Consider the following 14,339-nt stretch of genomic DNA (forward strand, 5'->3'; position numbering starts at 1 on the left):
AAAATCATTTGCCTCCCGAATCCATACTCTCAATGTCCTCATGACCACAGGCTTTCTTGACCCCAAGCCAGGTTTATTCTCTCCTCCTTACTTGCAGTTCAAAATACAACGCCCACCTTATCCAACCACATCCACTGAAAAAAGTAAGAGTAACAAGAGAGTGACCAACTTCAGATCCATAAGGAGCTGTTTGTGTCTTAGCAGGCTTTTACAAAAATAAACACATGGTATGAAAACGTAATAGATAGATGTCAATCTATTGGGGCAGATTTAGGACTTAGGAAAGCAGTAACAGAAATAACGGTATAGTTATAAGTCAAGCCACATGTACCCTAATGGAGTTCCTGCATCTGGAGAAAACCTTGCAAATATTATCAGACAGAATGTCTGATAATTATGAGAAGTATTCATTTTAAAATCAACACACTCTAAAATTTTTCATTGGGAAAGGACTTTTGGGTCAGTCACTGACCAGCATTTTGACTTTAATCTCCAAAGCCACTGGCTCCTTCATCTGTCCAACGAGGAGTCTGGGTAGGATACAGCTCAGTTCTAAGATTCCAAGGTCATCTGCCCTGCAAATGTGGGCAGTCCTTCTAAAAGCACCGGAGGCTGGGCTTGTCACATACCCAGGCACATGCATGATGGATTCCCACTGGAATTCTCTCCCAGCCTCTACTCTGTAAAGGGAGCTAACCTGAGATCTGCAGGGTGGACATTCTGCTCAGCGGAACAGTAAGGGCCCTGATAGCCCTATGTGCTGCTGAGGTGTTTTATCATATTTAAAAAAACTTATGTGTAGCAAAATGTGGGTGCTAGATTGTATGTTCAAAATTCGCAAGTGAATAAATCAAAACTCCACAGGGGAGTAAAACAAGTCTTAAGAGTTAGCATTTCTTGATGGTACGTTCCATTTTGTATAAGACTGAGGCAATATTTTTTTCCTAGGCATTTTTTCACAATACCATCTTCATCACTATCTCTCAGTCACGGGAGAAAGAAAGAGTAGTTCTGCCAAGCTCAGCATATATTTTGGGCTGAGGTCTTACAGAGCCTGGATTTCTCTTCTTTAACTAATAACTTACAACAGAAAAGAAAGGAAAGAAGCGAATGGAAAATAGTTCATTATTAAAACACTCTGCACTGAGTATCAAGATTCATGAACCCATTCTAGAGAAAAAAAGATGACACAGCAGAGTATAAATAAAATAGCTTACTCATTTAAAAGAACAGGTTGCAGTTTTTTTCATAATACTAAACATTAAATTAATTTCAAATATTTGTTGCCACTGGTAAACTCCTTGTAGTTTTTTCAAAAGGTATTTTTTAAAGAAAGGACAACTGTAATTATAACCGATGTTGAAGTCCCAGCCTAGTTCCACCGCTCAACAATTACCACAGGGTCTCGGCTACACACAAGATGCACGTTCCTCCAAAGCCCTCTCTACAGAAATTCACCAATGTAGGACTCTAAAACCAAGGCCCGAATTTCATTTTGTCATTCTGTTTAATGTTATAATTGTCTGTATTCAATTCATTTCCCATGATAACATTAAGTAAACTCACAATTATATTTAGAAGCTATAGTGAGGTGGAGTTTACTGGCTGATTTAACAATTAATTCTCATTGCTTCTATCAGTAAATACTTGTACTAGCATCCTCTTCTCCAGCTCACACTAAATGCCCTAAATCTTTGCCTGAATTTACTTCCAACATCAATGGGACATTTAGCAACATGTACATACATGGCATTCCTATACTGGGTGTTTATGCGTATTTTGACTCTGAGTTTAAAAAAAAAAGTTTATTTCTAGGACATTTCAAATTTTCAAATGCTAGCAACCAACTGACATATTATCTGAAGTTGTCTGCAAAACCCAAAGTCCCAGATGTAAGAGTCACCTGCTTCATTATACCATCCTATTGATTTAACTGTGTTTAATTAATTTAAATTACTTTTATTCGATGGTTATAAATTCACATCCTCTCTACTCCAAGGGTGGGAGAGGGAAGATAGAAGGAAATAAGCTAAAATGACAATTTGTCCTGAATTCCAAGAAACTGACACTTGCAATATAGGAAATACTTTACATATGGCTACAGCCTACCTTAAGAGAATATAGAGAGCCATAATTGACTATAGCCCTAATTCATTTGGTCTATTCCTACAACTGCTAACACATATCAAAGGAAAGCTGATGGTCTGTAACCTGAGATGCGTGGAGTTTCCATAAAACAGCAGCACAAAAGCCCACAAAGCTTCCTTCCGAAGGTACTAGTACCCTCTGGAGCCATCACACTGGAAATACATTTTGAGAATATCTCAGTTGCAGAAACCTTTATAGCAGAATCATATGGTTCACATTCAAGTGACTGATAGACTAACATTCAGAATTACATTTTGAACTTGAAAATAAAAGAACAACTTCAAAATGGGGTAAAAATCTAGTTAGATCGTACTCGAATTATACTGTATCCTGCGATGACCTCACGTTGGGTTTGACACTGAAGGATGGCATTCTAACACAATTATGTAGTGACTACACAAGCAGCCCATTAAGAGCAGGTTCACAGCACCCTTTTTTATGTGAAATCAGCTGAGCATTATCAAAAATCATGTTTGGTTTTAAATTTAGAGACACGGGCAGTCTCTATCTAGAGTTTTAGTTATGCTTCACCAAAATTCATTCTAAAATATCAAGTACAATAATAATAAATCTTTGTCTTGTTTGAAGAGTCTCTGATGATATGACAGGAATCTCAGAGGGGGAAAAAAAAAATTCCACCAAAAAGCAAAACAAAAAAAGTAAACCAAACCAATGCCACAAAACTGGTGACAAAATCCCCCCAAATAACTAACTTCTCAATCTTTAGTTACAGGGAAGAAACTTCTTATTTTTATAAATACTTAATCTAAATGCTTATCTCCCCCCTTTTTGTAATGAACATAATATCCCAAAATTGTCCCCTTATTTTATTCAGGTATCACAGCGAAGGCTTTGTATGAACACTCTCACTGACCTTCCCACACACCCAAGGTTCCTGGAAGTTATACCACCTTTACTCTTTCTTAAATAAGGGCACTCAGGAGAATGTAGTTTCCATGCTCAGAGCACTCAGAAGAGGGATCGAAAAACAAGCTAGCACAGTCTTCTGCTGAGCTGTTTCTCCTTCACTCTTTTCCCCAAGGGAGAAAAAGCGTAAAGACTCTGTTCAGAATAAATCAGGTACACTGTTTAAAGTCACCAGTGGTCAAGACACTGCAATTATGACAGTCTCGCTTCAGATACCAGTTGCTTTAGACTATGGAGCCCCATCAAACCTCAAATCAGGGCTGCCCAGGACGGCTTATCATTCATTACATGCTATGCTCAGTACCTGTGAGAGGGGGCACTCCTTGGCCAACGAACTCTGATTCATATCTTTCAGTAAGTCCTTCAGAGCATTCCTTACTGTGGTGTGCGACCATTGTTCGGGAGGCAAGTCTTCTAGTTTGGGGCAACTATTTGAGACATAGATTAGAAAGGGGATTATTACAAGATTGCATCCCGCTGCAGAACATTCCTTTAAGACAGACAGATTTCATTTTGCGCATCAAACAGATGCATCTGGAGATTGCTCTCGGTCTCCTGATTGTTCCGATTAGTTAATTACTTTATACAACACATCTGCTGTATCGATGCATGAATTATACATCAGCTGCCTGTGGTGGCTATTTTTTCATGTTACTTCTACCTTCCTGCTCTGATGCGCTTGGGAAGACAATTTAAGGTGTACTGCTTTCTCACGAGCCATCGTGAAAAGCATTAACGTATTAACCGTTTTCCATTCGTGACTCTGTTCATACGAATTAAAATGGTAAAAAAAAAATATATAAATAAGATCACGGCAATAGTGAATAAGGCATTCTTTCACAAAATGTACACAGATGGCACTGTTCATGATATGCAAAAATATTTTTCTCTTAAGTAAACTTTATGTAAAATGCCTTCTTATAATGCATCATTTAATTGACTAAATATAAAAAGTCTTGTCTTTTGATATCCTGCACAAAACCTACAAATTTGGCGGGGGTGGGGCGGTAAGGGAGCAGGGTGGGGGGAGAGGCTGCTTTTAAATATACGTTGAAGTTAGTAAAATTAAGCAGAAGGGATAAAGTAATGAAATCAGTTTGCATTAACCTTTCTGAAACACAAAGTAAATAAAAATCAAAGGCTGACCAGAGATGCTTTATTTCAAAAGATCAGGCACATTGAATGTTCTACCCTAGAACCGCCGTCCCGACTCACCTGTGTAACTGAATTTTCAATGTGACCACATGATACACGTCTTGAAGCATATCTGCTACTGTAGCATCAGGGGCATCTGTCACATAAGACAGTGGAACTGGATTCCACTTTCCAACCTGGATTAGCCCTATTCCAGATAAAGAGAATATGCCACTAAATATTTTACCTTTTAGATAATATTTCAAGGAGAAGGTGGTGGTGGTGGTGTTTTTCATGGCCCCCACCACAAGCAATATTGTTATTTCTGTTTGAATGATTCCCTTCCCTCTAAAAGGCAGGTCAATGAAAATATTCACAGCTTAGCTTTCCAAATTGTGAAATTATGTAAATGACTGTAGGGTTGTTTATTATTTTGGAAATAAAACCCCATCAATAAAACCCATGCATAGGCCACATTTTCCTAACTTACAGGAAGTTCTAATAAGACATAGCTGAACCAGTTCTAAATGGCTTTACGATTTAGATAAGATTCTCTATTGCAATGGGAATCAGCATTGAAAAATACTTTACAGCCCATAAAACCATCAGAAACAGAATAAAAGAAACAGAACTAGATATTCAGTCATAAATGCAAATTGACTCTCAACAGTCCATCTGCTCAAATACGCTCCTCACTTCCTTGTGGGTCCTCAGTGGAGCAGATTATTAAGGTCAATAAGCATACTAATGATTCAGCCGAAGTAATTTAAAAAAAAAATCCACCTCGACATTCCACACGAGCAAAATGTGTGTTAACTAAACCAAACTGAATTAAGCCAATTTTTTAAACCCACAGTCTATAAGGAACCAATGTAACACACAGGCTACAGTTCTTTGAATAAAAATATTCAGGGCTTTCTCTGCAAAGTAAACAAAGGATGCCAAGCAATTTTTCCAACCCCACGTATGCATTATTTACCTTTGGCCTGGGCAGCAGAGCTATGCGAATAGCCCAGAGACAGCAATGCCATTTCGATCAGCTGGTTGAAAAGCATATCCTTTCTCACCAACACAAATTCCGCATGCTCCTCCTTGCAATCGTATTCAATGGCGTTTTCATAATGTTCCACCACGCAGAAAACTGGTAGCATGGTTCCTATCCAAGAGACGGAGAAAAAGAGACGCAAACCAACAATCTTCAGAAATGCAATCTGGGGGGAGGAAAAACTCAACCATGAAAATAAATCTTCCCAACAGGGAGAGAAGGGGAGACTGTGTTTCCAAGGCAGACAGGGTACAGAAATACAAGCACACACACACAAACATATACACACTCTTTTATTGTTTAAAGTTGTAAGAGGGATAGTTAAATAGAATGTGAACTTGGTCCTAAGACAACCTGGGCTCTGCTTGAATATCAGCAGTGCATTTTCCAAAATCAACCAATGCAGAATTACCTTTTTGATCAAAATAATAATGCTGACGAGAGAGAAGTGTCTTGTCTGATCTGCTGTGAGTGGTATACAGGGTGCAAATTTAACTCACTATAGTTGTCTTCAGAAGAACCCACCTTCACGCTTCCTACATGCTTTTGTTAACATTAAACTTCTCCTATTTGTGTCCAAATTTTCTCTGACTCTAACATTTTCAGCATTTTCTTCCTTTGTGAAGATCTTTCCTTAACAGTTCCATAAAAGAAACACCAAACTTAACCAAACTGATGTCCAAAATATATGATTTCAATATGCGCACAATGTAAATAAATAAGATTTATTTATTGGCCACTCATTTAATCCACCTGACTAAAAAGATATCACAGCAACCACAGGTCTTGAAAATGAACAATCTTTGTTGCATGTTATGAAAGAGAGAAAAGGAAAGTGGCCTCCGAATGACATATTAGGATAAAGGAATCTGCATAGATCTGATGTGTTCTCTCTTTATTTACTTTAATCCAGTGTAATAACTCAGTAGCCAGATTATTAATAAGCACAGGCCACACCACCGTCAGAAAAGAGGCTTCTAGAAACTGAAATCACGGAATGCTGTAGTACTCAAGGTGTTTATGCAGCGTACTGTCAGACTTCCAGTGATATACGGAAAAGGGTTAAAAGCAGATGCATCTGAACTGTACTGTGGCAAACTGCCAGGAGGGTATCATCTTTAGCATAAATGATGACAAGGGTTACTTTAACAGGGCACCCAGGATCCCCAATTAGTCCTATAACATTAATGCCTCTATAAGGATCTACCCTCTGGACTCACAGAATCCTACCAACTTCTAGAGATTTCTAGTGCATACCAACCCGAGCTCAAAATCAGGATTTCCTCCTGACACCAGGGATGCCCTTTAAAAAGGCTCTATTTTCTTGTTTATGCTGAACAAAAGCCGGCAGTAAAGCAGCTACATTTTTTTACACGTGCATCTTCACCAAAGCCTTGGTGAACTGATCACTAGAGATTCTAGCTCTGACAAATAAACCCCTTTAGGTTTAGTTAGAAAATCTCACAAACTCATTCGGAGGTACCCAACAGGCTAGGTATGAAAAACAAGCCGCAGAGCTTGCCAATATTCTTGTCATTCATTCATCTGTTTTATACCAGAGAGAGATCCTGTCAGGGATCAGAAGAAGACTTGGGAAGACCACAGCAAAAATAGCAACGAGCAAACTGGTGATTTCTTCCTTGGCGTGAAGGTACTTTGGCAAAATTTCCTAAACAAATAAACAAAAACACCCAACCTCTTTTTCTTAAGTAGGGCTTTTTCATTTCAGCCACAATTTTTATCTAGCACCTGTCAAACAGAAACCATGCTCATAAAAAATAAGATTAAACACACACACACACACACACACACACACTCACCACTACCAAAAAGCTTTAGTAATTTTGTTGTTTGAAGCAAGCTGAGAACCTTCTACAATTAAACTATATTTTTAAAGTAAGGCACTATGAAAGCAATGTTTAAAAAAAAAATTTCAGCAGGAAGTGAAATTACTGTACTTTGGTTTCTCCTCCCCCTGTTCTGATGGCTTCAAAGAGTTGGGTTAGTACAACAAAAACATATGCATTGATTTTTCTCTTGCAGAATGATACATACGTGTTCTACTATATGCTCCCTAGATCTATGAAAATAACTATAGGTCTTGAAAACTGTTGAAACATATTGGATTTACTTTGAACTCTATTTAGAGATACCCTATAGATAATTAAGGTGGCTATTGATAAAGTGACAAGAGAATCATTTCACGACAAATCTAGCTGCTAAGCCTTCTAGCAAACTTGTCACCCTTGCCTTCCTGATCCTGCGAGTAATGCTGAACAGGAGCCTTCTCTGAACTGATTATTTGTGCCAGTGTTTGGCGAGACTTCCAACTACAGCAACTTCATAACCTTCCAGCATGAAAAGGGGAGTGCACTGGTCACTGCTGAATGCTAAAAATACCACATGATTTAAACCTGGAGGCAGTCTTAGAAGCTTTTGCTGAAGGTTTATGAGCCTGTGTAAACAGCACGTCTGCCATAAGGAGCAGTGAAGTCTGTAGAATCCTTGTCTAAAACTGTCCTGGCATTAAAGTTTGCTGTGCAAATATCACATAATACCAGAGACAGCTGAAATCTCCTATTTAGGAATTTATGGAACTTATATGTTTGCAGGCGTCAGAAAGTCTTTTTTATAGAGCCCCAGTGCTTCACAGTACAATATTAATGCACTCAGTTTGAAAAGCTGTAATAAATTATATTTTTAATGCTCTTACCCTGGCTTTCTTAAGATGCATACATTCTTGGCAAACAATCAATAAATAGGGTAATCATGAGTAGAGGCCAAAGAATTTGCTGAAGTGCTGTTTTTCCATTTTTAATAGATAAAGATCTAACAATACGGACTGCTGTGTCTGTTCATTTCAGGATCAATATATTCTTTGTTTTCGCCAAACCAAGAAAAAAATAAATGATTGTATGATAAATGTTATGCATCAAACACAATGAAATTCCTCTGCCTTCTAACTTTATCTACTTAATATTCTTGGTTGCTAAAAGACAGCATTTTTATCCTTCACTTAGCGAATGTAAGGAAAAATCTGAATCCCAAACACAGTTATTCAGAGACAAAATAAAGACCATTATGAGACACACACGTTATACCCAGCATAGGCACTGATCTACATAAAGAGCAGGGCTGGACACAGTCAAAGTTGTTAAACTTCATCAATTTAATAAAAAATGGGTAGAAAGGAGTCACACAGTTACTATCTTTCCTTTATAAACTTGCCTAAGTCTGCCCTTCCTTTATCAAAAAATACTCAACCATAGCAAAAATCAAAAACTAGAATCATCAGGTTTTTCAGTGCTAAATAATAAATTTGCTCTTAAGAAAAGAAGCCACACAAAAAAATGACATCACAAAACTTTTACATCGTATCTCATAAGATGCCCATTATGTCTGAAAATGACTTACAGCTAGCTAGTAACCCTCTGCAAAAACCTAAGGCAGTCCTCAAACAATCTAAGTGCCTTATTCTTAATCGGGGTTAGTTTAAGCAACAGCCACCTACATATCCTCTACTACAATAACACCTTATCAATGGAAGCCTTGTATAATGAAGGCCATTACATTTAACTCAGTCCTCATCCAAACATCCAATGATTCCACTCTATAGCAGGGCAAGCTGGTCCAGTCAAGCACAGAGCCTACACTTTCCAAACATGACTGACACAGCAGCCTGGAATTAACTAACTTCACATCAGCAAGAGAATCAAGGAAAAGAACATACAAAGACATGTTCTGCCTCTCCACCCCCACACAAAGTGGCCTTGAGTAGACACAAGGGCTTGTAGCTTTCCAGGATTTGGCTCGAAAGTATTTACCTTTCCTAAGGTTCGTTTTCATCAGATGGCCCGAGTGTTTTAAAGGCACTCCCTGCATTTTTGCACCTGTACTCCCAAGCCTTCCTCTTCCTAGCGGGCTCCCGTTCTGCTCCAGGCGGGCGATCTTGGCTGGTGGACCCTTCGGATCGCTCACATTGTTAGACATTTCTGAATGTTCTTTCCCCTGAGTTGCCTCGTTCAAATGATCCATACTCAGTTACCCTCTAAAGATCACCTGCCAGAATTTAAAAAGAAGACATGTTATAATTGGATGGGGGGGTCTCTCTCTCTCCCCCTCACCCTCTCTCTATATATTATATATGATACACCAAGTAAATATTTTATCCCTAGCTATTTCTCTCCACAAATACAATACACTTGTAAAATTGCTTAACTAGGTAAATAATATACTGCAGATGTTACTATGTTTTCAGATAACAGTATTACATTTCCATGCAAGTTAACAGAATAATTTGTGGAAACTATAGCTACACATATTAGAATAAAAAGGTAATTTGTCACCTACCAACAAAACTAAGTTGGAGGAAATGGGCTTACTTTTAGAATAAGAATTACCACAAGTATGGCTAAAAAGAAAACAACATATTTATGTAGTCCCAATTTTTAAAAATCAGAAACTCATTACAGAACACAATAGTAACACTTTAATCAAGAATAGGAAGATGATCACAGTCCAAAATATTAATTAAATCTGATGTACATGTTTACGCTTTTACACAATTTAACTTTTATGAAGAAATATATATATATCTATATATACCACCTCAAAACAAGGTAGCAAATATCTGCTTTTTAAACTCCTCATTGGCTTTACAGGTTAATCCACAGAAAGTTTTCTACTGCTTAAGTTTTAAGAATTACATGACCTGTTAAAGATCTAGTCAGGTCCTGGCTCAAACATGTGACTGGATCACATCAACCTTAAGAAAATTGAAAGAGATGGAGGATTTCTTCAAATACCCCAGGTGCTGAAGCATTACAACTTACATGTTTTAGTGTCAATATTTAGGTGTCTCTTAGTAATAGAATGCTGTTAACAATTTAAATAGCAAAAAACTTGAAAATACTTTGTGATGTACATACTAAAGTGCCAAATTTACTTTTTTTAAAAAAAATCTTGATGATTTTGGTAAAAGACAGTCATTAGCATTTAAAAATAATCTTGGTATGCAATGAAGTCTACATCCTAATTGACTTCAGAAAAAACATAGCAGATAATTGTTTTCAGTTATATTATACATTGGACATCCATTTTCATACTTGTATAACAAAGCAATTAATACAATATCAAAGTCACTTCTAAAATGCAGTTTTAATTGAACTTATATAAGAACAGGTTTAGCAGAATTATTTTATAAACTTTCATAGTACTTTAAGTATGGAACTCACCAATACTAAGGGAGAGGGGATCATATTTAGGAAAGCCAAAGAAAGTATAATAATTACCACTTTCCTCCAGCTGTCTGGTAATTCAACATATCTTGTACTTTAAAAAAAAAAATTATTGTACCAAAGAAGCTATTGAGATCTGTGTTTGTTGAAAGCCAGCTTGTATTAGCATGGCCTTTCTGTAAGCATTTTTTCCCTCTTTAACCATTGATTACTTTGTCTATTATAATCAAGAAAAGAGGTGAATGGGGGTGGGGGGAGAATGGTAATCTGTAGGTTTAAAAGCAACCTTAAGAATGCCAAATGAAGAACTATAAAGTTTGAGAAATAATAGCTATTTATCCTTGTACTCTAGGGTGGCACGCTGAGAACTAAAGGTTTACCGTTGATCGAGGTCCCATCTGTTTTTGGTTATGAGGTTCATTAACAATAAATGTGCCTCTTTTAACCACTTTTTATCAAGATTACTCTTTTCCATTATATTAAACTACAGTCTAAAGCCAAAATTAGAGAGTGGTGATTATTAACTTATTCAAAACACTGCTTCTAATGTTTCATGTGGATTATAATACAGAGCTGCTTTTTCTGAAATTGGTTGCCTTACCCTAGAGCAGAAGATGAATTTTAAAACATATGATTTGAAAAGAAAATACTTAACCCGTGGGGCAATTTGAGAAAAAGGGGGGGTAGACAACAGCATCAAAGTTAATGCAACAAAACATATTAAGTAGTCATGAGGCTTAACAGCATTATAAGCTGTACAGCAAATGAAAGTGATAGATTATAATTTAGTTAATGTATTGACAATCAAAACATCATATAGGTCATGCAAAATTATCCTTCCAACACCCACCTATAAAAGTCTATTAAATACTCAGTCATCTTGTAAAAAGCTTTACATTATAAAGCAAAATTACATGCACATAAAACACCTAATTTACTCATTTAAACTCTATGCCCAAGGCTAAAGTTCACTAAACCTCAGTTTGGTCTTGGAAAGAGCAGCCTCCAAGGGGCCTGCTGGACTGAGTACGGGAACTAACTACGGTCTCAACAGATGCCAGGCTGAGGAGTTTCTTTTGAGTTACACATTTTAAAACACATTTTAGTGTAACGTCTGGTTGTCACACTGAATGCAGGCTACTTTCTCAAAATCCCATTTCCCTGTCCATAAACCAAGTCCATCTACGATAATTTTTGAATAAAACAGTGAACTCAGATAAAGCTATTATTTCCCCCAAAAAGAAAAAGAAAAACACGAAATTCCGGTTTCGACAACCTATTTTTTGCAATGTGGGATCTTTTTCAACGAGTTCCTTGCTGGATCGCCTCATTTACCCCCAAAGAACCCCATAATCACATTTTAAGAGACTGTGCCCTTATCCATTCCATATGGCCGGCACGATCCAGGCCAAGCTTTCACTGTGACCTTTTAAAGAGACAAAGAAGCAAAGTACTATCTAGAAACAGAAACACTGCAGTTTTACTGAGTGAAATTAGCAAAACCGACCTGAAACTCACCACTTCAAAACTTGACAGCATATAAATAACAAAAACAAAGGAGATTTCCTTTGCAGCCCGGGTTCTTGAAGAGAAGTTCAAGACTGATGTTTTCTATGTCTTTTTTTTTTTTTAATTAAAAAAAAAAAAAAAAAAAAAAAAGGCAGCAGACCTGAAGGCGACTTCCCCTGAAATTGTATTATTTTCTCTTCCCCTACCCCCGCCCCCCTAAGCGGGGGAAGGGCAGAAATAAACGTCTAGAAGAGTAGCCATGGGAGAGGGGGTAAAAAAAAAAAAAAAAAATCACAATTCGAAAAACAATATATATGGTTTGTAAAATGTCTAACCTCAGAGAACCGGGTTTTCGATGGGGGAGGAGGGGAGAGTGGGAAGTAGGGAGGAGGGAGAAGATAAAATTGATCTGACAAGTGATTCGTTGGGGGGAAAATCGTAAAAACAAAGCAAAACCCGTTATGAGCTGTACACTGTGGTGATGCTGGGGAGGCGAGGTGGTGACTGAGGATTCTCTTTAAAAGAAAAAAAAAAAAAAACCACTGCGGACAAGGTCTTCAGAAAGGGAAAAAAAGGTCCTCTCGCTCCCTCCCTCCCTCCTGCTCGCTCGGGTTCTTCAGTGTGAGGACAGAAAGTCTACTTCTGGCTGTCACTTGCAATATTATTCTCCAATAACCCCGGAGAAGGCTGAGAGGGGAAGGCCACCTCGCCTCCCTTCCAATCGCCCCCACCCCCTCCCCAACAATTGCGACTAATTATTAACAAACCTTAAACTTTCTTCCCACAGCCTCGCAACCCCAACGAGGGCATCTACCGGGGGACAGCGAGGGTGGGGGGCAGAAGGTCGCGGAAAGAACCCCGGAAAGGCACTGAAATGCCACTTTTGATTCGGCCCTCGCTTATAGCAGCCCCGAGGACCCTCTCCCAGCCCATTGACGCGGGGCTGCGAGCGCCTGGGGAGCCGAGTGAGTAGGGAAAGAGAAAGAGGGTTTGGGGGGAGGGGGAGGGAATCAGAAGGCACCCCCAGCCACCTCCACCGCCTCAGCAGCAACAAACTCCCCGCCCCCTCCCCCCAAAAAGTCGCCAAGCTCTCACTCAGCCAGAGTCCGAGGTAAACAACGAGCACCACAATGGCACTAGGACTTGGGGGGAAAAGAAACCCAGAAACCCCAACAAAACTGATGAGGAGTTTCCCGAAATGCAAGAGGGGGTGGGAAGCGTCCTCTGGAGTCGCCCCGGCTTTATGCTCGGTCCCCGGGCTGGGCTAGAGGGCGGCTGTTGCTGTTGTTGTGACGAGGCCGGTTGTTGCTGGGTGGCACAGGGAGAGGTGTGTGTGTGTGTTTGTGTGTGTGTGCGTGCGTGTGAGCGCGAGTCCCCGGACGGGGCTGCTTCTCTCTCTCTCTCTCCCTCGCTCGCTCTCGCTCGCTCTCCCCCGCGCTGCCGTCTCTGCCCCCATTAAATTATTAGTTGACTCATCCCGGCCGCTGTCGCCGCCGCCGCCGTGCCCAGCTCGGCTCCGCGCGTCCGCCCGGGCTGCAGCCCTCTACGCCGCTGTTCCTGCCGCCGCTGCTGCTGCTGCTGCTGCCGCCGCCGCCGCTGTGGCTGCCTCTTCTTCCTCCTCCTCATTTTAATACAAAATCACCCCGCTCGCAGCCCCAGCCCCGAGCACGCAGCCTCCTCCCGGCCGCCCGCCGCCGCCCCGAGCCCTTCCCCAGCGGGGCCGGCTCATCCGCCGCGTCCGGGGAGCGGGAGCGAGCGAGAAAGTGGCGGCGGCGGCGGCGGAGGAGGAGGGGGGGAGGGAGAGGAGGAGGAAGGGGGTGCGGAGCGGAGGAGGAAGGCGGCGGGGGGGGGGGGGCAGGGTGCAAGGAGAAGGCGGAATAGGGATGGGGATTAAAACCCGGGCTGGAGGGCCGGGATTGGGGGAGGGGGCGGGGGCGGCGAGTTAAAAAGCAGAAAGACAAGTAACTAGTGAATGAGTGAGGGAAGGGGTGGGGGGGAGCGCACGATTTCCGGCCCCGGGCGCGCAAGAATTTGTAATGAGCTTGATTAGAGTGAGGCGGCCCGACATTTATTACACACAATACCGAGAATAACAGGGCGCCGCGCGAGGGCCAGCGCCGGCCGCCGCCAGGCGCGCCGGGGAGGGCGCGGAGGGGAGGGGAGAGGGGGCTTCCCTGGCAGCGGCCGCCTCGGCGGGGAGGGGAGCGCGCGGCGCGCGGGCGGCAGGGGCAGGTGTGCGAGAGTGAGCGGCGAGGGAGGAGGGGCGCCACTGGCGGGGGGCGGGGGGTGGGGGGAGAAAGTACCACGGAGGAGGGGGCGAGGGCCAGGGGGGAAAACTA

At 40.9% G+C, this 14,339-nt stretch overlaps 1 protein-coding gene across 7 annotated transcripts in view; it reads right to left on the reverse strand.

The window, feature by feature from the left end:
* The window catches only part of SATB1 (SATB homeobox 1), a 101,109-nt gene that overhangs the window by 67,730 nt on the left and 19,040 nt on the right, over window positions 1–14,339 (reverse strand). For 2 of the 7 annotated variants that reach the window (XM_044252527.1, XM_044252523.1), the window contains exons 1-5: window positions 12,010–13,768; window positions 9,079–9,313; window positions 5,189–5,365; window positions 4,291–4,417; window positions 3,380–3,503 (exon numbers count right to left, since the gene is read on the reverse strand). In XM_044252527.1, the coding sequence (XP_044108462.1) occupies window positions 3,380–3,503; window positions 4,291–4,417; window positions 5,189–5,365; window positions 9,079–9,289 (639 nt within the window). In that variant the 5' untranslated portion in view covers window positions 9,290–9,313; window positions 12,010–13,768. Of the gene's footprint in view, window positions 1–3,379; window positions 3,504–4,290; window positions 4,418–5,188; window positions 5,366–7,074; window positions 7,100–9,078; window positions 9,314–11,998; window positions 13,769–14,339 lie in introns of those variants that run through there. The other 5 variants (XM_044252524.1, XM_044252526.1, XM_044252525.1 and 2 more) reach the window with 4 other exon arrangements.

The sequence above is a fragment of the Neovison vison genome, chromosome 6, assembly GCF_020171115.1.
Source record: "Neovison vison isolate M4711 chromosome 6, ASM_NN_V1, whole genome shotgun sequence".
Lineage (NCBI taxonomy): Eukaryota > Metazoa > Chordata > Mammalia > Carnivora > Mustelidae > Neogale > Neogale vison.